This window comes from Akebia trifoliata, chromosome 8 (genome assembly GCF_017979445.1).
Source record: "Akebia trifoliata isolate Shusen 1 chromosome 8, ASM1797944v1, whole genome shotgun sequence".
Lineage (NCBI taxonomy): Eukaryota > Viridiplantae > Streptophyta > Magnoliopsida > Ranunculales > Lardizabalaceae > Akebia > Akebia trifoliata.
In genome coordinates, this window is record NC_141382.1 from 18,790,660 (window position 1) to 18,817,701 (window position 27,042).

The 27,042-nt window shown below is 35.5% G+C and overlaps 1 protein-coding gene across 7 annotated transcripts in view; it reads right to left on the reverse strand.

Moving 5' to 3' along the window:
- The window catches only part of LOC147396335 (uncharacterized), a 51,276-nt gene extending 32,040 nt beyond the window's left edge, over window positions 1–19,236 (reverse strand). For all 7 annotated transcript variants that reach the window (XM_086449844.1, XM_086449843.1, XM_086449842.1 and 4 more), the window contains exon 1: window positions 18,965–19,236. In XM_086449844.1, the coding sequence (XP_086305970.1) occupies window positions 18,965–19,158 (194 nt within the window). In that variant the 5' untranslated portion in view covers window positions 19,159–19,236. The remainder of the gene's footprint in view (window positions 1–18,964) is intronic.
- Window positions 19,237–27,042: the final 7,806 nt, after the last annotated feature.

The following is a 27,042-nucleotide window of genomic DNA, read 5'->3' on the forward strand; positions in this document are numbered from 1 at the left end:
ACTATCATCTATGCATTGGTCACGAAAGAGGCCTCCCCTGCCACAATTATGGAAATTCCTAGACAGGTGGAGCCAATGCTTAAAGAATTTCAAGATGTCTTTCCTGATGATCTTCCAAAAGAGCTTCCCCCGATGTGTGATATCCAATATGCAATTGATCTCGTCCCCGAAGTAACTCCCAAATTTACCACATTATAGAATGAACCCTACTAAACATGGGGAATTAAAGAAGCAAATTGCCGTGCTTCTAGAAAAAAGGTTCATTAGAAAGAGTATGAGTCCATGTGTTGTGCCTGCCCTTCCTCACACCTAAAAGGATGGTTATTAGCGAATGTGTGAGGATAGTAGAGCAATCAACAAGATTACCATCAACAAGTATAGGTTTCCAATACCGAGGCTCAACAATATGTTGGACATGATGGTAGGTGCAACTATATTTTCAAAGATAGATCTTAAAAGTGGCTACCATCAAATTCACATCTGTCCAGGGGATGAGTGAAAAACTACCTTCAAAACGAATGATGGTCTGTACGAGTGGTTAGTCATGCCCTTTGGGTTAACTAAAGCCCTGAGCACCTTTACGAGGGTTATGACGCAAGTGTTGAGACCCTTTATGTGTAAGTTCTTAGTGGTTTACTTAGACGACATTTTGATTTACAACCACTCTTAGGAACAACACCTAGACCACTTGAGATAAGTCTGCGGTGCTCTTAAGAAAGAACGACTCTATGCACTCAATCAACTCTATGACCTCGTCCCCTTTTTTTAATAAAAAAAAATAATCAATGTCATATTCCTAAATAGAACTATGGTAAACTAAACAAGCCTGTAGCACTCAACCAAACCATCCAAGCAAAAATTTAACTTTATAAACCCTCTTATAGCCAATGGCCCACTTGACCTCATGAAGAGGAACTAGACTCATTCCGCACCAGCTAAAAAGTCAAACACCTACCCAATTGCCTCCATAATTTAAATGATAACTCATGAAAATTACAAGGTCAAATTTGAATGACAACACGAAAAATTAAAAAATTCGAAATAAAATGTGTCCAAAAGACAACCATATCTAACGGGATGATGATCTCAAGAAGGATATGCAAATGTGAAGGCACGAACAACAGAGTAGAACAATAGAATCACCTATTTCAAAAGAAGAATCTAGAATAGTGATAACCTATGAAATCCACAAAGCTAAAATTTGCCCCAAAATGTTATTTAAACCATTAAATTCATTTAAAATATTGAAATTATCTCTTAAACCCTTTTTCTTTTCTTACCCTATGAATTCGATTAATATAAATTCAACATAGATGCATTTATACACTCACAATACTAAACATGAATTTTGCCGAAGAAATATAGGTGCGCAACACATTTAAAAAAAAAAAAAAATTGATTTCAACCCATACAAGTTTTTTATTTGAGGCCCTAAGTGAAGTAATCATTTTTATCTATGAAAAATACATTTTGCCAAAATATTATAGATAAACTTTTATGTATAATTAAGTGTAGATTAAAAGGCTGGGGAGAAGGAGAGAAGAGGAGATGGGAGAAAATGTGGGGGGGAGGCAAAGCAGGGGTGGAGCTGCTTAGGGGTGAGTGGGGGCTATAGGTCCCATTGAAGTTTTTTTATGATCTTTTAAAATTACTTTTGACCAACCCCCACATTTTGGTAAATGTTAAAGACCTGAATTTTCAAACATACATGCATCCCAACTAGCCATGTAGTTAAATAAATAGTGTAACTGTAACATTCTCCTGCATTTTGGTAAATACTAGAGATACCCTTGAATTTTCAAAACAATGACATACATCTCATCAAAGCTTAGAAAAGATTTAGACATGTCCTCCCATGTATGAGTGAATAATAGAGACATTCCTTGTGTTTTGAACTGATGACATGCCTTCCTTGACATAAATCTTCTTGATAGACTAATGAAAAAGACCCAAACACCCTCATCTTCAACCTCTAGTCAAAAGCCCTTGATTTTTCTTCTTGGAACCCGTCATCTTCAACCTCTTTGGATAAGTTTTTTAACACTCATCTTCAATCTTAAGATTGTATCTATTTCGAACTTCAAACCTTTAGGCAAGATAGGATTTTTGCGGAAGCATAAAATGATTGAATTTTGGACAGAAAAATCTAAGATTTTCCACAATGGATTAAGACAGGGTAGAAAACAATGGAGAAAGACAAAGTTGAATAGATTTAAGTCAATTTACTATTGAGGTCGAAGACTTTGAAGATGAGTAATTTTTTGAAAAACAAAATAAAATAAATGAGCTGTTTAAGGAAGTCAAAACGTTGAAATTTTGGGTAGAAAAATCTAGAGTTTTTGCAAAGGGTTAATGCTGGGTTGAAAATGATGAATTGAAGACAAGGTTGAGTAGATTAAAAATATATATAATACAGGTTGAAGAGTTTGAAGATGACTGGTTTTGGGTTTTGATATGAAAAATCCAGGGTTTTTGGCTAAAGGTTCAATACGAGGGCATATGGTTCTTTTTTCCATTAGTTTATTAAAAAGATTGAGCTCAAAGGAGGCACATCGTCAATTTCAAAACATAAGGGGCAATTTCTACTATTCATCAAAACTTGGGAGCATATCAAAATCACTTCTAGAAGGTAATTTTGACATACACCTAAGTTTTGGTACATATTAAAAGATACTCTGAATTTTAATTGATGACATGCACCCCAACGGTAGTGGTGGCATGCATTGATGAGTTATTATAAAAAGTCTGAACTACCCCTTTTGAAACTAATCTCATGTTTACACCAGATATCTATTATTGAAACACTCCAAAAAAATCAATGTAACATTCATGTGTTGAAACCAATATCTCATCAAGTTCCTCCCTCTATCGAAATCAAGTTGACTTATTCAAGTCATTGTGTCTTACATGAGTCGAACCACTAACATAAATATAGTATATGTAGAGTTAGGATTAGTAGACCACTATTTGTGAAATGTATTTTACACCATCGTCCGGGTAGTGTCCATAAAGAATCAACTACGAAATTGAATATGAGATGAATAGATGAATGATTGTTTGATCACATATATCGAAAAAGACATGTTTAATAGCTTAACAATGAAACAATCATCCAATGCTTCCAAAACAAGAAATTCGTCGAATACAATTGTAAAAACTTCTTTAATGGAGTTTGAGGAATGGCTTCATTTTGAGAATTCTCTTTTATCGATAATGAAGGTCAAATGATATATAGTCATATTCATTATTGAAGATTTTTTTATTCTCCTTTCCTAATGAAATCCAATGAAAAAAAAATTTTATCCTCTGTTATCATTATAAATAGAAAATAGAATAACACACTTATAGAGATTATTGGACAACAATTGTTTACAATAATGAATCCAACATTGGCATAGAAGAAAATCAAGATTATCGGTCAGCCATCATTAACACCTAGCTCCCACTGAGTGAAAATCCTAGTTCCGCCTCTAAGCCGAAGTGACTCCAGCCCTAGCCATTGGTCACATATATATACATAATTACTTAATGCATCCTATGAAAGGGACTTTTTTCTAAATCTCCTCCAATTTTTCCGTGTAACTATGGTCCATTTAGTAGACTATTTCTTTCTTAATGCCCCATATCCCCCCCCCCCCCCTCAATTAGTGAGATTGATGATTCAAATTGTCGAGATCGACATTTTATAACCATCGAGACCATAGATTATAAATCATTGACATCAACATTTGAATGTGAATCATTGAGATCAATATTCAAATTGTCGATCTCGATGTTTCAACATGAATCATCAAGACCAATAATTCAAATTGTCAAGATCATTAATTTAATTGGTTGATCTCAATGATTTGAATAGTCAATCTCGACAATTTAAGCTTGTCATTTTATCAGGGTAAGAGGGCACCTTAGAAAAAAAAAAGATTTTACTAACTGGGTTCTTAAGATACCCCAAGAACTTAGGGTGCATCTAGCAGCACGTCCCTTCCGCAAGCCCTATTAAGTAATATTATATATATATATATATATATATATATATATATATATGGGTCCCATTCAAAAGCCAATGTTAGGGAGCCAACACCTTTGTCCTATATGACTTAATAGCAAAGAGATTACCCCCACAAAAAATCAGCCCAATCTAAAACTTCTAACCTAATCAAAAGTGGTTTAGAATTGTAAACCGTCGAATTTTACTATTAATTTGTAAACCACTTTTGATGGGGTTAGAAGTTTCAGATTGGGATGAGTTTTTGTGAGGATGATATACTCACCATAGAGATCATCATCACAAAAAATCAGTCCAATCCAAAACAATTAGGCCATATAAGACAAATTTTGGCTCCCAACATTGGCTATGACTGCTACCCTCTATGTATATAAAGAGAGAGAGAGAGAGTTTGGACGTGCCAATGGCATGGGCATCCTCTTTGGGGTTAAGGGGGTAAAGAGGAAAAACAATAAAATTGGAGAGGTATGAGAAAGGGAGAAGAAAAACCGTAATATATAAAGTTGGAAGGGTATTATTGAAAATGAGGTAGAAGAGGAAAGGCAATAAAGTTAAAAGGATATTCATGGAAAGAAAGATAAGAGGAAAATAATAAAGTTTTTCTCGAGTTTCGTAGCAAGATTAAATCCTAATCCCTGTATATATTGGGGATAAAAGGAGTGGGGTTACTTATAATTAAAAAAAAAGATAAAGGGAATGGGGTCCACTGTTGTGTTTTATTATATATATGTTGGAGATTTCAATGTTTTAGGAATAATAATTGTTATTTGAATTCAAAGTTGTTTGTTTCCGTATATTTAGGAATCTTATCACTTCAGAGTTTGAATTATTTTAAATCCTAGTTTGATAAGATTTGGTCCCTGTTTTTTAGGATAAGTTTGTTTTCCTGTTTGCTGATTTGTTTCCTGATTTGTCTATAAATAATCTTGTAAATCGTTCACTTTGGAATAATAATCAGAAGACTTTCTCTTCTTCATATTGCATTCATGGTATCAGAACAGCACCTGAACCCATAGAAAATCTTCTATCTCCATGGCTAAAACAACCATGACTGGTCAAAAAAGACCGCAAATTTCTTCGGAGGTTACCTCTGATTCACCTACTTCTTCAGCCTCTCCATCTAATCAACTGGTGGTGAGCAATATGTGTGGAGCATTTCGTCGTTCTCACTGGTCATAAACTCAATGGTCGCAACTACGTCCAATGGGTGCAGTCCGTTGAAATCGTTGTAGGAGGCCGTGGCAAGGAAGAATATCTCACCGGAAAGGCAACAACTCCACCGAAAAGTGATCCGAGATAGAAGGCATGGAAGACCGAGAACCTGATGATCATGTCATGGCTGCTTAATTCAATGGACAACGAAGTTAGCCAAACATTCTTGTTCTACAAGACTGCTGCTGAGATTTGGCAAGCCGTGAAGAGAATTTATGCCGACTGGGAGAACACCTCGGAGCAGTTCGAACTCGAGAGCCGCCTCATCAACATGAACCAAGGAGACCTAGATGTCACCACATATTTCAATACCCTATCACGCCAATGGCAGCAGCTTGATATTTTTGAAGAATTTGAATGGGACACTCCTGAAGATAGCAACCAATACTAGCAGATAATAGAAAAGAAAAGGACCTTTGCATTTCTGAATGGTCTTAACAAAGACTTTGACGCCGTCTGCGGAAGGATCCTTGCAACAAAACCACTCATACCCGTTCGAGAAGCGTTTTCCAAAGTAAGAAGAGAGGAAAGCAGAAGGCAAGTGATAAATAAAGACCTGAACAACCAACCCATCTTAGAAAGTTCTGCGCTGGTTTCACAAGGACCCAACCCACAACAAGGAGACGCGAGGACGAGGCAGGAGGCCATGGTGTGATCATTGTCATAAGCCCAGACACACAAAAGAGACGTGTTGGAAAATTCATGGCAAACCAACCAATTGGAGACCCAGCAAGCAAACTAATTCACAGGGATATCAAGTCACAACCAAACAAATGGGAGGACTTCCTCTTACCAAGGACCAGCTGGAGCAATTGCAAAAGTATCTTACTGGCTAGTTAGTGGCTAGTCCGAACCCACTAGAAACATCATTCGGCACCCTAGTACAAAAAGGTAATTTTTTCACAGCCTTGAATGCTCACATAACAAAGGATGTTTGGATTATAGATTCTGGAGCCTCTGACCACATGACAGATTACTCCTCATATTTTTCATTGTACACCCCGTGCCTCGGAAATTATAAGGTCCGCATAGCAGATGGATCATTATCTCCTGTTGTAGGAAAAGGCTCGATCATTTTATCCAAAGACATTACCCTTCACTCAGTTCTCCATGTCCCCAATCTTTCTTGAAACTTAATCTCTATCAGTAAATTCACTAAAGACCTCAATTGTGTCACTAAATTCTTCTCTTCTCATTGTGAATTTCAAAAGTTGCTCTCGGGGAGGACGATTGGCAGTGCTAAAGGTTGTGATGGGCTGTACTACCTCGAAAACAATGTGACCGAGTCAAGACAAGCTCATGTGTCTCTTAAGGATTCTGTTTCTGTTTCTATTTCAAAATCTAGTGGTGAAATGTTATGGCATAATAGACTGGGTCATCCGAGTTTTCCATATTTAAAGTTTTTATTCCCAGCTTTACTTAAAAATAAAAATCTGAATTCTCTGTCTTGTGATGTGTGTCAACTTGCAAAACATACCCGTGCTTCCTATCCTCCTGTCTCATATACAGCCTCTAAACCTTTCGCACTAATACACAGTGACATCTAGGGACCTTCCTGTACTTCTAATCTAACCGGAACAAGATGGTTTATAACATTTATTGATGACCATACTAGGGTATGTTGGGTTTACCTAATGAAAGATAAATCAGATGCAAAAAGAATATTTAAGGAATTTCACTCCTTTGTAAAAACCCAATTTCTAATAGATATCCTAACCTTACATACAGATAATGAGCGTGAGTATTTTAATACAATCTTGGGACCCTACCTAAAAGAAAAAAGGAATTTTTCATCAAAGCACTTGTCCCGGAACTCCTCAACAAAATGGAATTGCCGAAAGAAAAAATAGACATCTAGAGGTTGCTAGGGCCCTTATGTTTACAACTCATGTTCCAAAATAGTATTGGGGAGAAGCCGCTCTTACTGCATCATACTTGATAAACCGAATGCCTACTCGAGTTTTAAAATACCAAACTCCTCTCAGCTCCTTGATGACCATATACCCACATACTTGAATATTCACTTCTCTTCCACTACGAATCTTTGGGTGCACAGTCTTCGTTCATATCCATTGCCAGAATCGGGGTAAGTTAGATCCTAGAGCCACAAAAGCCATCTTCTTAGGGTATGCCCCCTTCCAAAAGGGGTATAAATGCTATTGTCCTCTCTCCAAACGCTTCTTCACTTCCATGGATGGCACTTTTTCTGAAGATAGTCCTTATTTTTCCAATCCTAATCTTCAAGGGGAGAATGTAAGAGAAGACTACTCCTAGGAGATTGCCAAGATTGCCCTTCCTAAACCAATTTTTAGCCCATCAGTGTCTACTCCTAGACCACTAGGTTCGGACCAGCCTATTATGTCTTCAACAGATGCCACGGAAATGGAAATAGGGGGAGAATCTTTACAAAGGCAACAATCCGAGCTGCATGTCTATTCCCGTCGTCATTAAACCAAGGAAGTACAACCAATCACTACCTTAGAGCATGAAAAAGAATCCAACCCGAGAGTGACTAGTCAACAAGGTAATCAAAATCCTTCCCCAGGTCTCAAACATAAAAATCCTGATGACTTGCCTATAGCTAATCGAAAGAGTGTGAGATCATGTACATTACACCCAATTTCTTGTCATTGTTCATATAATAGGTTATCAGCTTCTTATCGAGCATTCACAACCAACATTTCTGAAGTCACTATTCCGAAGAATTTTAAGAAGCCATGACTGACACAAGGTGGAAGAAGGCAGTGCTTGATGAGATGGAAGCACTTGAAAAAAAAAAGACCCAGGAATTGACTAAGTTACCAAATGGGAAGAATCCAGTCGACTGTAAATGGGTATTCACAGTGAAATATAAGTTGATGGAACCATAGAGCGTTACAAGGCGAAGCTGGTAGCTAAAGGTTTCGCACAGACATATGGTATAGATTACAAGGAGACATTTGCGCCTATTGCAAAACTCAACACTATTCGAATATTGCTGTCGCTTGGTGCAAACTTAGACTAGGAGCTCCATCAAATAGATATTAAGAATGCCTTTCTTAATGGCAATTTGGATGAGGAGGTTTACATGAGTGTCCCATTAGGGTTTGAAGAAGGAAGAAGTGGAGAAGTCTGCAGATTGAAGAAATCCCTGTATAGCCTTAAACAATCTCCTAGGAGCTGGTTTGAAAAGTTCATGCGAGTTGTTAGAAGATGCGGATACAACCAAGGACAAGCTGACCACACCTTGTTCTTTAAGCACAACAGTGATGGGAAGAAAACTATTCTTATTGTTTATGTAGACGACATTATAGTAACTGGAGATGATAATGAAGTAGGAAGACTTAAGAAGATGTTGGCTAATGAGTTTGAGGTGAAGGATTTGGAACAGCTCAAATATTTTCTCGGAATGAAGGTTGCCTGAACTAAAAAAGGGATTTCTATATCTCAAAGGAAATATCTCCTAGACCTTTTAAAGGAGACCAGTATGTTGGGGTGCACACCAGCAGAAACTCCTATTAATGCCAATAAAAAACTCAATCTTGACAGTGGAGGAAAATCAGTTGACAGAGAACAGTACCAGCGTTTGGTAGGGAAGTTGATTTACATGTCACACACACAACCAGATATTGCCTTCGCAGTTAGTCTAGTGAGCAATTCATGCACTCACCAAACGAAGATCACTTGCAAGCTATGTACCGTATCCTAAGGTACTGAAAGCGCCCTCGATCCGCGGGGTGCGCGGATCCGCTTTTGACCTTTGAGGTTTGGGAGTCGCCACCTAGTTATTACGGTCTAGGAACCGAATATAGACTCTAAACGGATAAATCAACTAATCTACTACAAAAATATAGGTCCGGGGATCATGTTACGGGGTTGGAAGGTGTTAGGCACCAACCCCGCCCGGCCAATGCCGGTCTCTACTTATCCCAAATAAAACTACATTGCTAACAAAAAGACCTAGATAAAAAAATAAAAGAATTTTACCTTCGAAAGAAACAATTCTATTCCCTCAGATCTAAAAAAACCGCTCCCCCAGTACTCCTCGCTTTATTCTGTCTCCGGATCTGATTTCTAATCTCCGAGGCAAGGTATCTCTTTCTTAGATCTGGATTCTTCGGATTTATTTACAGATTTCTGGGTGTTTTTGAAGGGTTTCTAGGTGTTTTTCAAGCTAAAATCAAAGTATGGATGTTAGGTAAGGAGTTGGGGCTTCAAAATTAGGGTTTATGGGAGGCTAGGGAAGCTTTTTGACCTACTTCTCTTAGGGTTTTTTCTTGGATACGAAAATAGGATGTGAGGACCCCTATTTATAGATTTTTTTAAGGGTTGGTTTAGATAGAATTAGTGTTTAATTATAAATCTTTTAGTTAGAGTTATATTTTAATTAGAATTGTTTTAGGTAGAGTTATATTTTAGTTAGAATTCTATTAAATAGAGTTATTATTTAATTAGAACTCTATTAGGGTTTTGACTTTTGGTCTTATTTGATTGACTTTAAGATTTTTACTTTAGTCTTACTTGATTGACTTTAATATCTAGACTTTAGTCTTACTTGATTGACTTTAAGATTTTGACTTTAGTCTTACTTGATTGACTTTAATATTTTGACTTTAGTCTTACTTGATTGACTTTAATTTTTTGGAGAACCCCCCTCTATTATATATTTAATTCTTTTGACCCCTAAATGAAGGGGTCCTTGAATAAATATCTTGGCAACCCTCAACAATTTTGCCTGAGAGCCTGATTGATCGATTTTTTTGGTTTAAATTTTTAAATTAATTTTATTAATGTTTCACTTTAATTATTTAATGTTTTATTTATTAATTTCAAAAATTTTAATTATAAAAATTATAAAATTACTGTTTTGCCCTCGGAGAGGACTTTTTGCATTTCAAGTCGGTTTTTAATGTTCTAGGATGTTTTAGAATCGATTTTTCATAAGGAATTCAATGGAAATATTGGTTTGTGTCATTTATGAAATTTTTTGTGTGGAATGGTCGTGAACTTTATGAGGGGTATTTTCGTAATTTTATGAAAATTGACGAAATGATTTATTTGATTTCGATTTGTTATTTTATGTGTTTGAATGGATTTTCCTTAGCGTAACGTAGGCTCTAGGGATATTTGAAGGTTAGGGGTATTTTGTAATTTGATCATTTTTTAGTGATTTTTATCGTAAAACTTTTTTTTATCTGCAAGATGATGATTTCTATGTTTCTGGGGTCATATTTTCCTAGTGTAGCGTGGTTTCTACAGTTTTGTCAGTTTGAGATACCTCATCCGGATTTCTGAAACACATCTGGTAACAAAATAAAGCAATAAAATAAACATCCATCATTAGGAATCGTTGCGATCAAGTTGACGAGTTGATTAATCAGGCGAATGCAAAAATGGGGTGTCTACAGGTACCTCAAGAGAACTCCTAGGAATGGTCTATTCTTTGGAAAGAGTCTAAAGAGATCCATTAAAGCTTATACGGATGCTGATTAGGCAGCTTATACGGATGCTGATTAGGCTGACTCAATTGATGATAGGAGGTCTACTTCCAGATATTGCACCATGGTATGGGGAAACTTGGTTACATGGTGAACCAAGAAGTAGTCAGTGGTTGCTCGTAGTAGTGCTAAAGCAAAGTTCAGAGCACTGACCCAGGGGACATATGAATTAATATGGCTAAGAAGGTTACTGAATGAACTAAGAATTCCAAGTAATGATCCTATGAAGTTGTTTTGTGATAACCGGTCAGCGATTAGTATTGCTCATAATCATGTTCACCACGACAAGACCAAACATGTCAAAGTTGACCGACACTTTATCAAAGAAAAAATTGATGACAAAAGTGTGTGTGTGATCTATATTCCAACAGACCAGCAAGCTGCAGATTTTCTAACAAAGGGGCTACATAGACAAAAGTTTGAAGATTTTGTCAACAAGCTAGGCATGATCGATATTTTTGCACCAGCTTGAGCGAGAGTGTTGGAGATTTCGATGTTTTAGGAATAATAATTGTTATTTGAATTCAAAGTTGTTTGTTTCTGTATATTTAGAAATCTTATCACTTCAAAGTTTGAATTATTTTAAATGCTAGTTTGATAAGATTTGGTCCCTGTTTTTCAGGATAGTTCGTTTTTTTGTTTGCTGATTTGTTTCCTGATTTGTCTATAAATAATCTTGTAAATAGTTCACTTTGGAATAACAATCAGAAGACTTTTTCTTCATCATATTGCGTTCAATATATATATGATACAACACAATGGTTGTCTTCCCCCAATGTTTATCCCGCATAAAAAGTGATTCAGTTTCAACCTCGCACGCATCTCGAGGAATAATTTCAACTTTATACCTTTTTCTCTCCTCCCTTTCCAAGAATACTCCTTCAACATCATCTTTTTTTCTCTTCTGCCCCCTTTCCAATAATACTCTCCAACTTTATCTTCTTTCCTCTTCTCCCCCATTTTCCAATAATATTACTTGAATTGTATTGCCTTTACTCTTCTACCCCTTTTTCCAATAATACCCTAAGAATTTGTTGTCTTTCCTCTTTTACCCCCTTAACCCCAAAGAGGGACTGCCACGTTGGTTTACACGACATCTCATCCCCCTACAATTAATGGTTAAGATTAGTTTAAAGAAAAAAAAAATTCATAAAAAATACTTGCTAGTCAAATCTAAGACTTCAAAATGGACGGCGAAAACATGTTTTCTTTTAAGTTTACTTTATTCTCAAAGTTCATAGAATTTTATGCTCTATATCCATGCAGCAACCAATCGTGTTTTAAGGTGCCACTTGAAGATGTGATCCATATAGATAGGTGGTCCTTCAGTCCATATAACCCTCTCTCTCTCTCTCTCTCTCTCTCTCTCTCTCTCTATATATATATATATATATATATATATATATATATATATAGACAAAATTTGTCCTATATGGCTTAAAAGTTTCAAATTGGGCTGATTTTTTGTGAGGATGATTTCTATATTGAGGAGATCATTCTTACAAAAAATTAGCCCAATCTAAAACTTCTAACCCCATCAAAAGTGATTTAGAAACTAATAGTTTAAAATCGACAGTCCACAATTCTAGACCACTTTTCATAAGGTTAGAAGTTTCAGATTGGGCTGTCTTTTTTGTGAGGATGATCTCCCCACCATAGAGATCATCCTCACAAAATCAGCCCATTCTAAAACTTCTAATCCATATAGGAAAAATGTTGTCTGTCAAATGGGACCCATATATAGAGGTTAGGTTCGACAACCTACATTTGGGAGTCAACGTTGGGAGCTAAAATTTGTCCTATATGGGTTAAAAGTTTCTGATTGGGCTGATATTTTTGTGATGATGATCTCTATATTGAGAAGATCATCCTCACAAAAAATCAACCGATTCTGAAACTTCTAACCCCATCAAAAGTAGTTAACAAACTAACAATAAAAGTCGATTGTCTACAATTTTTCAACTGGTAAACCACTTTTGATGGCATTAGAAATTTCAAAATGGGCTGATTTTTTGTGAGAATAATCTTCTCACCATAGAGATCATCCTCACGAAAAATCAGCTCAATCCGAAACTTTTAACCCATATAGAAAAAAATTTGGCTCCCATGTTGGCTGTCGAATGGGACTTATCTATATATATATATGTGGTCGTCGATCCATATAACCCCAATTATCTCTCTCTCTCTCTCTCTTTATATATATAGATTATAAAAAACAACAGTGCACACTTGTGGAGGACAAACATCCTATCCAACTACGCTTTGTGGGGACAAACATCTCATCCAACTACAATTTTGTGAGGTCCACTCTTTTCACTTTATTACCTTTTCTTTTCATCCCTTCAACTTAATTGTCTTTCATCTCCTCCCCTTCCCTTTTTTTCAATAACATTCCTCCAATTTTACTACATTTCCTCTTTTACCCCTTTAATCCCAAAGAGGATGTATGTGCTCCTTTACCCATTTTCTTAGTAATACCTTTCCAACTTTATTATTTTTTCATTTTTACCCCCTAACCCCAAAGATTTTTTAATAATACCCCTCAAACTTTATTACTTTTTGTGTTTACCTCCTTAGCCCAAAGAGTATGCTTGTGCCGCTAGCATGGGCGAACTCTAATATAGAATAAAACAGAACTGTTGGTCCCACCCCAACTATATTTTTGGGGGATAAACATTTTTTTTTTACAAGTTGAAATTTTCTTAAAAAGGGAGAAAAAGGCGGGGTCGAGAAGACCCCAAATACAACTTGACAAAGAAAAGAGAAAAATGAGCTCCCTTAGGCCGGCTCCAAGTTACAAATAACCTCCTACCTTACAACAAAATCCTCAAAAAGATCCCTTTAAACACCTTAAAAACTTCCTCCCAAAGAACAAAAGCCCTAGAATGGATTAGATCATGAATATGTTGTTCCTTTCCCTCGAAAATTCTACTATTTCTTTCCTTCCAAATCCCCCAAGAAATGGCAAAAGGAAGCAAGCTCCACAAAATACTCTTAGAAGCTTTGAAAGAAAAACCACACACTAGCAAAGATTCAAATAGCTCATTGACCATCTTTGGAAAGTAACCGACCATGCCTAAGAGATCGATGAAGCGAGAACACACTTGAAAAACAAAAGCGCAATGTAGAAATAAATGATCAATCGTCTCCTCACTAAACAACAATTAGGAGTATGGAAGCCTCTTCTAATCAATTGGTCCATAGTTGTCAATTTGCCCAAAGCGGCTAGCCAAATAAACACTGAACCTATTGATGAAACCTTAGCTCCCCAAAATCAAAAAAGCCGGAAAAATAGAAGTCATCTCATTCAAGCCGGTACCATACATAGACTTTACCGAGAAGACTCCATTCTTCTTACCGTCCCACAACCAACAATCCGCCATCTCGGTGCTAATCGGCGTATACCCAATCACTTCCAAAAGTCTCCCCACACTAACCATTTCCCAATCATTAAAATTGTGCCTGAAACCCAAATCCCACGACCTCTCCCCATTATCCTCAATCAAAAAGGAATCAATAGACTTCCTTTTCTTGTCAGACATAACGTATAACTCTGGGGAAAGCTCCATCAAAGGTGTATCTCCGCACCATTTATCCACCCAAAACCCAACTCTATTGCCCTTCCCCACTTTGAATTTCACCTTCTTACAAAAAGGAGTTCTTCGAAAAATACCTTTCCATACCCCACACCCATACGTGTCGTTTGCTTCTCTACTTTCCCAACCGAACTCATTCACCCTATAATTTTGCACCACCACATTTCTCCAAAAACTGTCACTTTCCTCGCCAAATCTCCATAACCACTTGGCCAACAAAACCGAATTCATATTTGCAAAACTTCTAATACCCAACCCTCCATGTACCTTGGGGATGCAAATCTTCCTCCAACTCATCATGTGGTATTTTCTTTTGTTCTCCTTGTCATGCCAAAAGAAATCTCTATAAATCTTGTTCATCTTTAACTACACACTCCTCGGCAAAGAGAATAACGACATGTAGCAATTCGGAATGTTGGACGTGTTTTTTATCTGTGTAATCTTTCAGATAGATATCTCGCCTTCCACTTACTCAACCTCTTCCCTATTATTTCAAGAACCGAATTCCAAATCTCCTTGCTATTATAAGTTGCGCCAAGTGGAAGACCCAAAAATAGGATGTTGGCAATGTACCCACACTGAAGCCAATCGAAGTCGCAAACACATCTAGACCAAACGCAACATTCACTCCATATACTTTATTTTTATTCAAGTTAACAAGAATGCCGACAACTACCTCAAAATAACCAAGGATGCCACTGAGAAATCTCAACTGAGCAGCTGAAAAGTCCAAAAAAAACAGTGTGTCATCAACAAAGTGAAAATTAGAAATAGTATGACCTTGACTTCCTGCTTTAAAACATGTCAATTTTCCATCGAGAACCGCTTTTGAAAACGTTCTACTGAGAACTTCCATAACCACCAAGAAGAGATAAGGAGAGAGTGGATTGCCTTGCCTCAAACCCCTTATGCTTTTGAAAACCCTTTAGGAGAACCATTCACCAAAATAGAGAAAGATGGAGAAGAGACGCACTTCATCATCCATCTAACCCACTTTAGCCCAAACCCCATTCCTCCCAAAACATATTCCAAAAAAGACCAACTGACATGATCATACACCTTCTCTAAATCAATTTTGCACACTAACCCTGGATCTTTTGACTTTATTCTTGTATCAATACACTCATTAGAAATTAGTATCCCATCCAAAATCTGTCTCTCTGCAACAAAAGGGAGTGGGGTCAACACTACCCATTTTATTGCATTTTCTCTTCACCCCTCCAACTTTATTATCTCTCTCTCTCTCCCCCCCCCTCCCCCTCCGGTTGTCTCAATAACACCCCTCTAATTTTACAATGTTTCATTAATTACCCCTTTTTCAATAATATCCCTCTAAATTTATGATATGTCCTCTTTTACTCGTTTAACGCCAAAGAAGATGTTTGTGCCTATGGCACGGACAAACTCTAGTGTGTGTATTTATACCCCTACTAGTTATAACTTATTACTCCAAAATTCCTCAAATTTTAATATAAATTTAATATTATGCCTGAATCGACAGCTAAAAATCACCAATTTAGATAATGTTTAGTGTATAAATCTATTGAGATGTTGGCCAAATATTGATGGCATTAGTAGACTTGAATGAGTGAACACGAAATAAAAGATCTACATCTTTTTGTATGGGTAGGCTGGACTTGAACCCTGTAATGACTTGAAAACCTAAAATGTATCTCAAGGAAAGAATTTTAGATCCGTGCATTAATTTAAAAGTATGGTATCTTAATTTTTAATATTTGAGGAAAATTAACTTCACCAATAGATTTAGAAGGATCGAGAAACATACTTTAGCCTGTAAGCACGCCAAAATCTGAAGTCGATTGAAAAAGTTATTAAATCCTCGAATTTCGCATTAGATATTTTTCCAATAGGTAAACGACACCTTAGAGACGTAATTTGAGGAAACCGATCATACCATTAGAGTCGTGTCGAAAAATCACCCGAAATAGAGTATAAGTTTGTCCAATTCGGCATTTGGGAAAAACAATTCCCAAAATGACAAGTATGTCCCAACTTAAGTTATATAAATATCTAAATTCTATTAGAAAAATCAGATTTTTCTTATTCTCCTCTCCAAACAAATCTCAACCATTTTCCTTCAATATTTGAAACTCAGATCTACGCCAAACGAGAACGATCCGAGCTTAGGCGCAAGAAGGAAAGTTGTTCCTCTCGCCGAGGGTTACGCGTGGACGCAAAGAAATCCGATTTTCGCCGGAAGAAAATTTTAGAGATTGGCCGGAGGAGATTTTAAAGTCCATTCAACCATTGAAAATAGCTTGAAGTAGGTTGCCTTCCCTTCTACCTTCTAGTTATGCGATAATTTCATAGAAAATCCATATGATTGTTGATAAATCGATTGTTTCATTAAGTTTATACATATTTGAACGATTTGAATCATGTTTGCATACTTATTTATGATTGGGTTTAGTTCATTTGATGTAATATAAGCATTTTATAGTTAGTATAATATTTGGATCGATTTTGGTCGAGTTTCGACGAAAAATCAGCAATTCGGAAAAGTATCCGAATGTTGAGTTTGGTTCTAATTTTTTTTTGTGTTGCTTCCATATAGTATGTATATCCATTTCCTACCTTTATTTCATTAAAAACAATTAAGTATTACTTTAAGTTCTTTAATAAATAAATAAATAGTTCGTTTTCAATTTCGACTTTGAAAAATCATTTTTTTAACACTTAGTTAAATTTTCATAGATTTCCAGCTTTTATGTCTTATGGTTTTATCTTTGTTTTCGAATTTCTCGACTCAATCAAAACCATCGAATGGAATTGGTTGATGCTTTATGGATTTTGAATTACTTTAAAGGTAAAATTACTTTAATAGATATGTAAGAAATTAGATGATTGATTAATCGATTTAATTAATGGATGAATAGAGAGAACGTATGTTCTCGACTGATTGATGGGACAATGCCTCCAGTTCTACGTAGTGGCCATGCCACATAAAACGTGATAGATAGATAGAGGGATGAGATGGTTGATGGATGGAAATAACAAATAACTGTCACTGGAAGGCACTACCAGACTTTGTTTGTATTTTGGATTAAAAAGAAATGATATATTATATACAAAATAAATTATTTTGTTTACCAGTAAAGGTTTATAGAAAACCCATAAAAAGTGAAGCGTTGCTGTGTGTCCGGAAGCGGCGAGTCAATCTAGGATAACACTAGATGTCATATGCTCTTCGATAGTATGGGATACCTTAGAGCATATTACAGCTTATGAAATCCGGGAATTTCTCCTACTTATTTCCTGGGGAACGTTGTGTGTAAAAGCGGTCTCTGTATAGTATAGAGCTAGGCGGGATTCACATGCATTGCCTCTTGATAGGCTTCGACACGAGGGGTCTCCTGGGCTAGTTAGTGATCACTATTAGTCTATAGTCGTCAAACGGTCGACCTCACCATTAGTTGAACTCAGTATTGGGTTCTTGGTCAACGGCCAGTCTGAGCCGGATAAATGGTCATCTAACCGTGGTATGCTAGACCGGCCACAAAATCAGATTATAACGATGGGATTCCACATCGGAAGTTAAGTTTGGAATATCATATTGCCATAGCCGAGGCGGTTATATCGGTGTGTTCCTCTGCTCTCTCATCGATTACACCGCCGTTTTCTTATTATGTATATTTTCTTATTTTGTGATGTTTGATAGATGTTTTTATTTGAAAGATGCATAGATTACTTTAAATTATAGAAATGATAGGTTGAAATTATTTAACTGTTTATTGAATATGCTTAGACATTTATCGTATGTTACATTATGAAAAACTTACATTATTTAACTGTTCAACTGATTACTCGTGCATGTATGACTCGTTGTTAGAACGGCGTTCATCCTGCTGAGTAACATTCCCCTGTTACTCACCCTATCCTTCCCCTTTCAGATTATTCAACTTTTGAAGAACCGTTCTTTGAGGAGGTCCTCGAGGAGGATCAGATTGATGTCTTGCCGCCGCCATGTCTTTGAGGACTAGTAGAGGATCCTAGCGGTTTTTAGTTGTAGATAAGAAACATGTTAGTTTAAAAAATTTTGTAACCTGATGAATTATGAGATTAAAGATCTTGACTTATATCAGTGTTTGTCGATTTCTTCTGCTTACTCTAGACTCTCGTATAAATGTTAGTTAAATGTTTATTCCGCTGCGTATATTTTCTTTTCATAAATATTATTATTTATGAATGTTCTGTCAGATTGTGTGATTGATTACCTCACACCTCGAGATTCTAACCGATGAATCATAGGGATTCGTGTTGGGATTTTGGGGCGTGACAAACCCAATACCTCAAACCAACTGAGCTAAGTGTCTAAACCCTTGTTATCCAAATATTATATTTATTGGATATTTACATGGGATTTGCAATTTAGCATTGGACACAAACATCAATTATCATTCCTTGAGCCAACAATTATCTCAAATAAAGAATTTAAAATTAGAATAATAATAATAACAATAATCATAGAGTATGGGTATGGGTATCAAAAATTCGATATTTTAGACCACTAAAATTCCACGTGTCGTTACTTCAAGGCCCCAACAAAAGAATAGTTTCATTAGTTATTTCTAGTTCTAGCTGTTGAATTCAAATAGATGATTTCTAGCCATTGAATTTGAGCGGTAAATTGAAGATTATGAAAGAGAGTTGACCTTTGGGCGCGAAGACAAGCGATGACGCCAGAGTTCTCAATTTCAGCAAGAGTTCTGGCCGCGAGGGGAGACAAAGTGGGTTTTTGCTGAGAATAGCACGAAAGGCTAAAGTGCGCTGGTGGCGAACGCGTGAACCCTAATGGACATACGAATGGTGAGCGCGTTAACGAGGAGCTTGTACTCGCGATTGTCATCGTTGCCTTCTTTGTTTCTGGTTAATCTTTTGAGCACGAGTGGCTCCCCATCCTTATCCTCGCCTAACCAGATTTTTACTTGAGAGGAAATTGTTTTTTCTTTTTCAATGTCGAAATTGCCCCTAAGTCATGGTTTCAAAACTCGTTTCATCCATGGACGAGACCGAGTTGTCTCGGACGAGTCAAGTCGCATCGAACGAGATAAATATTTTAATTCGTTTGACACTTATTTATTCTTGTATATTTATATTAGATAAAAATAATCATAAATTTTTTTATAAAATAAGGTAGATTAGAACATGTTTAATTATATTTTATTTATATATTAATTATTTTAATTAAAATATATAAAATCCCGATAGACTCGAACAAGTTTTACTGACTCGATCAAGATTTTCAAAATATAATCTGAGTCATCTTGTTTTGTCTAGTGAGATTTTGCACATTTGATATGCTTTGTGTATCCGTCCGTTCATGGACCATACCAAGATGACTCAAGCAAGTCATCTTAATTTCATATGAGATTTAGGAATATGCTATAAGTACTATTTAAATATGATCCGGATGTTAACCGAGGTGGAGTCAAGATTTTTGGTCAATGAAAGCTAAGTGCTAATGATGGTCAATTGATAATCTTGATTTCCTTTTATGTAAATGTTGGACTTGTCACAATCAACGATGATTGGCCAATAATCTCCATTATTTCCACTAAAACCATAGATTTTAGATTTGTAAAAAAAAAAAAATTTATATTTACTTAGGTTTAATATATAAATTTTTTATTTTCTTCAACATTAAAATTCAAGAATAAGAAACAATTTTTAGAGAGTTGAAGATGATGGATTTTGAAAAGAAACTCAAAAACATCATTTTTATATTCTCCCAAAAAAATTCATAATTTTACAAAAAAAAAAATTGAATTTATCCAATTAATCATATTAAATCTCCTCCAAATAATTACAGAATCCCATCTTTGTTTTTATATTTCTTAAAATTAAAGAGCCCGACTAGCCTTACCCGACTAGCCTTACTAAGTTAGTAACATTTCAACCTGTACTATGAGTTGTTAAGCTAACCTTCTGGCATCCAAAACATGATCTAATGCCATAGGGTTTTAGATTACAAAATTCTATGAAATTTGAAAAAACATTCGAAAAAAAAAAAAAAAAAATCACCATTGAAGCATAAGTTTGGGAGCTCTGTGAAAGTTCATTAGCCATTTATCCATCTTCAAAACCTAGGATCAACAACCCCCCCCCCCCCAAAAAAAAAAAAAAAAAACAATAAATAAATAAGTAATTATTATTTCAATCTAAGTTTTTCCGTGAAATCTAAAGGGTTGTGGTGTTGGGTTGCCAATGTGTTAATCCATTTAAGCACAAAGAACCTTAGTAAGACTTAAAATCTTACAAAGTTAGTAAGGAAAGTATTTTTCTTAGTTAAATTAGTCTTAAAAGATGGGGGCTAAATCACCGAGTTTTTTTAACTGTATAAGGGAGGTATGTTGTCGGTTTGAAAATTAGAAGTATATTATTTTCATTCATCATTCACGATCAATCTTTGTAAGAAATGATTGCAATCGCCACTGGAAAATCTAACCATGTGATACAAATGAGAAAAAAAAAAAAAAAGGCAAGTTGGCTATTTTTGGAACATGATAACGTGGTAAAAGGTTGAGGGACCATTAAGAAATAAATAGTTTACTTAACAGACTATCAAGTTGCCGCCCAAAACTTACTCACCATTTACAAAGAAATTCCTTCATAAGGGTCCTTTAAGTAATTTTCCCAAAAATAAATGTTCATATTTGAGGGAGAATTTGTAACGTTAGGGGATAGGGGTGTTAATTACTCGGTTCGGGTTCGGTTCCTAAGGCTTTTAGAACCAAAACCATTATATTTTTCTGGTGTCAATTCTTGTTGGTTCCGATTTTAAATTCATTGGAACCGCCAAAAACCGTGGATATCCATCAATTCCGACTCTTAATAATCTAATAAGACAAACAAAATCTTGAGAAGTAATAGTATCTATTTTGTTTATATGCAAGTGCTTTTTATTATAAAATACAAAAATATATCATTTACAAGTTATAAATGCAAAAAAATACTTTCAAGAACCCAATTCATTGCCTATAAAATCATTAATAGCAAAATTACAAATTTCTAACACATATATAAGTTAACCTTCCTTTAAATATAAAAAAAATCCATCTTTTACTATTAATAAACATATATACTATTAATGAACTTATAGGAAACATGGACATTTTAAATTAGAATACATAATTTATATGAAAAGATGAAAATTTTTATGTAATATTGATTAACTATAAAAGGTTTGAAAACCGTTGACCATTTATAATATGAAAGAAAAAAAGATGAAATAAATCGGTTTGAGGTACCCACCGAGTACCCATCGAGTAGAACCTATCAATCCTGGTTCCTAAATCATGCAAATATTACTATAACAACCACGTACACACTGTCGGTCAAATAATATGATGCCACGTGTACTCTTCACGTAATCCTATATGTTCAAAGGCATCGGCATAATCCTATCTGAACACGTATCCCTTCTCGAATCTTCCTCAAAGATCCACCAAACACATGTCCCTTCTACACTTTTTTAAACTCTCTATAAATAAGATGCTCTACTCAGCTAAGAGGGCATTCGAAAATAAAACCCCTTTTCTACGATTTCTAACCACAAACTTTCAACCTTCATTTCCGACAAACTTCCAACCTTCATCTCCAACCAACTTTCGATCATCTTCTCCGACATTCATCTCTGACCATCTTTCGTATATCTTCTCTAACCAATATCCTATTATCTCCAAATACAATATCCCAGTAAAATAAACGTTTTTAAACCTGATTCTGTAAACTAGTATCAGAGCCAAGTTCTCAAAAGTCTCTAGAAATATTGTATTATTCTTCTATAAAGTTTAATACAAAAAAGGTATATTTTTTGTTATTATTTATTCTGTTTAAAAGTATGACCGAAGCTGGCTTTCATCGATTATCTATAAGATAATCTGTCGAAGCCTCCTAGTTTATCCCCTTGATTCTACATACCAATAATTCTCTGTAATATCCTATTATCTCCAAACACAATATCCTAGTTAAATAAACGTTTTAAACCTGATCCTGTAAATTGGTATCAGAGCCAAGTTCTCAAAAGTCTCTAGAAATATTGTATTATTCTTGTATAAAGTTTAATACAACAAGGTATATTTTCTGTTATTATTATTTCTATTTAAAAGTATACTTATTGTAAAGTCAAAGGTAGATAACACAGGGCTCCATCACCGTTGGATCGAATCTGGCTTTCATCGATTATCTATAAGATAATCTGTCGAAGCCTCCTAGTTTATCCCCTTGATTCTACATACCAATAATTCTCTGTAATTTTCTATTGACTTCTGTATTTTTTTTTTACAGTTTTATTTTCAGTTGCATTAAAATCAAAAAGAGATTTTAAAATTTTAGATCTAGGTTCGAGGCTTCCTAGTCGGGTAGTAAATCTCATAGTTTGTGTTTCATAAGACGAGTAGTAAATCCTTGACCAGTCATTAAAACTAAAATATTTTAAAATGTAACACCCCAGATTTTCAACTCATATCTCAAGGAAATTAAATGGTGAGATTTGGAGGAAAATATCGAAAGAGAGACTTAGAGTAAAATACTCGAATATTGTTATGATTAATTTCAAGGAAAACCGACTTCGCCATTATGTTTAAAATGATCGAAATATATATGTTAGCCTATAAGCAAGTTCGAATTCGAGTCCGGATGAAAAAGTTATAAAACCCTCGAATTTCGCGTTAATTGGGACCCAAAACAGTGGAATCTCATTAGAGCAAGAATCTAAAAGATTTGATGACACCGTTAGGTCCAGAATAAAAAATTATTCAAAATGGTATACTCACTTGTCAATTTTCGAGTCCGAATAGTTAAGTTACGATCGAAACTAGAAATGATGGGAAAATTACAAGTATGCCCTCAGACTTGTTATAAAAGAAATCTGATTTTATTTTATTACATTCATTTCTCTTCTTCTCTAAGAAACCCCAAACGACATCCACTTTTCAACCCAAGGGTTTCAACCCATTTCCATCAAGTTCTAGCGCGAATGAAGCCTAGTTGAACCTCGACGAAGAAGGTAATATTGTCGGCATTGTCGAGCTCTACATGCTCACCCCATGCAACCTCCATTTATTTTTCTTTTCTCTTGGTCTCCCACAAGAATCAGCAAGTGGGTTTGTTTATAATCACTTGGAACCTCATCCAAATCGTAGGAGAGTCGTTGTTGGCCATTAGAAAGGGGAAGAACACCTTCAACAAGGGTTTCACGACCAACCACACCGTTGGAACCCGAGTTCAACCACTTTCGAAACTTCGAGCCGCCAAGCATTGATCTTTAGTGTTGATTCATCACCATTGACAACCACAAATAAGTAGGGGACTTTCAATTCCTATTGGTAACTTTAGATTTCTGAAATGTGCATTTAGGTTTTGAAACAAGACTTATTGTTTGCATTTAAATCATAGAAATTGGTATTTGGTTTCAAATTCATGGTAAAAGTAGATGTTTTGATGATGTTTTATCAAGTTTTAACTACAAACTCGTGGGTAGGTCGAATGGTTCAAAGAATGGAAGAAAAAATCGAAAAGGGGATCGAAAACTTGAAGGTTCGAGTGAGGTTTAGGACTGTCGGTGGGAAAGGTCGATGCCACCGGCACCTGCCGAAGGCATTCTATCGGTCCCACCGACAGAATGAGGTTTCTACCATCGACGAAATCAAGAATCGCGAGAAAATTTTATTCTGTCGGTAGATGCCGTCGGTCCCACCGACACTTGTTGATGAGCATTCTGTCAGTTCCACCGACAGAAACAGTTTTCTTCATAACTGAGTTCTGACTTTTGCCTTGACCTTCCCATTGCCTATACTTGATTTCCCACCCTTCATTTCATTAAAAACATTTAAGTAAATGTCCTCTTTAAATTTTCTATTTACTTTAAGTACTTTAATGAAATTAAAAATTTACCCTCCATTTCGGAACAATGGGAATGGTTTCGAGATCCGAATCTCAAAGGATCAAAATCAAAATTTTGGTTTCAAGAACAAAACGTAGTTTTCGACGTTTTCGGCAAATTTTCAAAATGTAATAACTTTCGCATTACTTTGAATTAAATTTCAAAAACTATATGGTGTCGAATCTCATGATCGAGACTTTCATTTCAAAAAATCCGTTTTCAATTTCGAGAATTTTAAAAAATTGAGTTTCCGACACTTAGCCAAATTTTCACTAGCTTTCCTTATTTTTAACAGCTTTGGTCCGTGCATCGTCGGGACCTTATTTTGAATAAATTTTGATGGTTTTTGGATGGAAAGACCAAAAATGACTTTGAAAGATTGGAAATTGATGGTTTGATTGAAGAGACGAAAAGTGAGAATGTCGAGTGAATGGAAAAAAAAGATGAATCAGTAAAATGTCAGAGTTACACCCAAGGGGTGACGTCTGCATTTTACATTGTATGTTGTATGTAGGTTGGTGAAAGGATATCCAGGTTATTAATGAAAGGGTTGCATGTTTATTTACGATTATGTTAGCACGTGCGCTGAGTACTGTTATTTATTTTTAGGTCGGGTGGCCACAGTTGCATGGTAGGAACTGGATATCCATTCTCAATCCTGTTCTGTTAATTTCTTTCGTTTTAAATGAAAATTCATATATATACGTAGCTATTTTGTGAGCTGTTAAAGGGTTTGTAAATGCCTGAAGGGATAGTGCGTCACATCATCCAGAGTGGTGCACTATCCTGGGATGTACGGTAGGGACCACCAAGCTCATATGTGGTATGGGACGCGTATGAGAGTGGAGTCACAACTAGAATTCGGATTCATTCTTTTCTTATCTTTACCAGTGAACGTGTATTGTAAAGGTGGTCGTATACGAGTGGAGTGCTATTTTAGGAATCACATGCACGCTTGATAAGCATAGACGAAGATGATTGGTCAGTGATCACTAACACTCTAGTAGTAGTCGAACGTTCTGACACATAGAAAAGAGACCCATTGCTTACGGTCACGTCAAACGACCAGCCTGAGCCGGATAAATTGTCTCCCAAGCGTGGTAGACACGACCAGCCACAAAATCAGGAACTAAAAGACAGATTTACATAGTAACATCATGTCCCGACTAAGACCAATCCAATCGTGAATCCCAACGCTCAAATTCTATTACTCCACCACTTGTATTATGTATTTGTTGTTATATTTCGAATTATAAACTGCAAAGCATGTCTATTATTTCAATGTTGTCAACTGTATTTGCATAAAAGGACAAATGTATAACGAGTATGAATGATTGATGTTATGTGTAACTTTTAAACTGTTTAGTTGCTTATCCCTGACCGTATTTACCAGTTAATCGTAGTTTCAATTGTAAAACTTGCATGTTTTGAAACGATGCAGTCTGATTATTCGATCACGTTATGTGAGGTTATTAGTATGAATTGTTTGTGGACCTACTGGGTAACCATTGTTACTCACCCTTTCCTTCCTATTTTTTTAGCTTCAGCACTTGCAGTTACAGAAGCAGGCACAGAGTCGGTAAGTAAGGAGTACCTGGTCGGTCAGATCGACGAACAGAATTTGTTGCACGATGAGCACTAGGGCCATACCCCTTTTGTGTAGTCAGTTCGTCCAAGTGTATACATATTTTGAAGTTGAGTGTTAAGGTTGTGTTAGAGTGAGGTTAAATTTTTGTAATCATGTATATCGCTAAACTTCCGCACTCTGATCTATTGACATATTAGACGTAATTAGTCTTCCACTGTTATTTCCTGTATCTATATCTTTATATACATGTTTTGTTATAACTTGGATTATCAGGTTTTGTGTTCCATTGAATGCTAACATAAACAAAGGAGACCATGCCGAAATTTCGAGGCGCCACCTAGTACCTCGAGGTGGCCTTGGGATTTGTGTTAGCGTTTGGCGGGGCGCCACATAAAATCTTTATTTGGTTCAAATGGAAATGATTTAAAAACCTTTTAAAAGAAAAATACAATTAAGCAATACCTCTTCTCAAACAGAACCAATAAGATCAATCTCTATTAAACAAATGATGAAATATCATATGAAAGCATAGAACAATCTATAAAAAATTGGACTATTCTGAAAGTGCCGACAAAAGAAATTTATAAGGATAAATTAAAATTAAAAAATGATTATATTATAAATACAATAGAGCAATCTATGCTTATTTCTACAAAATTAGAAAATATATCTTTACTTCCTTATGATCTAATAGAAAAACTTCAAAATAAAAAGTATAATTATATTCATTTTGGCCTAATATAGGTAGCAATCGTCCCTTTAACCAGGATAGGCCTAAATACATCTACTCTAGCTCATGTCAAAGATAGAAGGCATCTTAAATTTTCTGATCAGTTAATATGTATGATACAGACACAACTAAATGATGGTCTTGTATTCTTTAACTGTTTCCCAAACTTTTATGTCTCTTTGACAGACCCAACTATATTAAAATCTTTAACATTAGGAGTACAAACAAAATGATTTAATAAGCCAAACTCAGAAAATATTACAATAATTTATAGAATTTATTACAAATCTATGATGTCTTTAATACCAAATGTTGCTTATCAAAGTCAAACCAAAGGTTTAACCACTCTATTTCTAACAAACTTTAGGAACACAATTATAACACCAAAACAAATTCAATGGGATACCATTGATTTAAATAGTTCCTGAAAAATAAAAGAAGCCCAAGAACCAGTACCAAAAGAATAAGATCAAATAAAAAGTATAATAAAACATTCTAACGGTACTGTTGAAATTAATTTTGACACTAT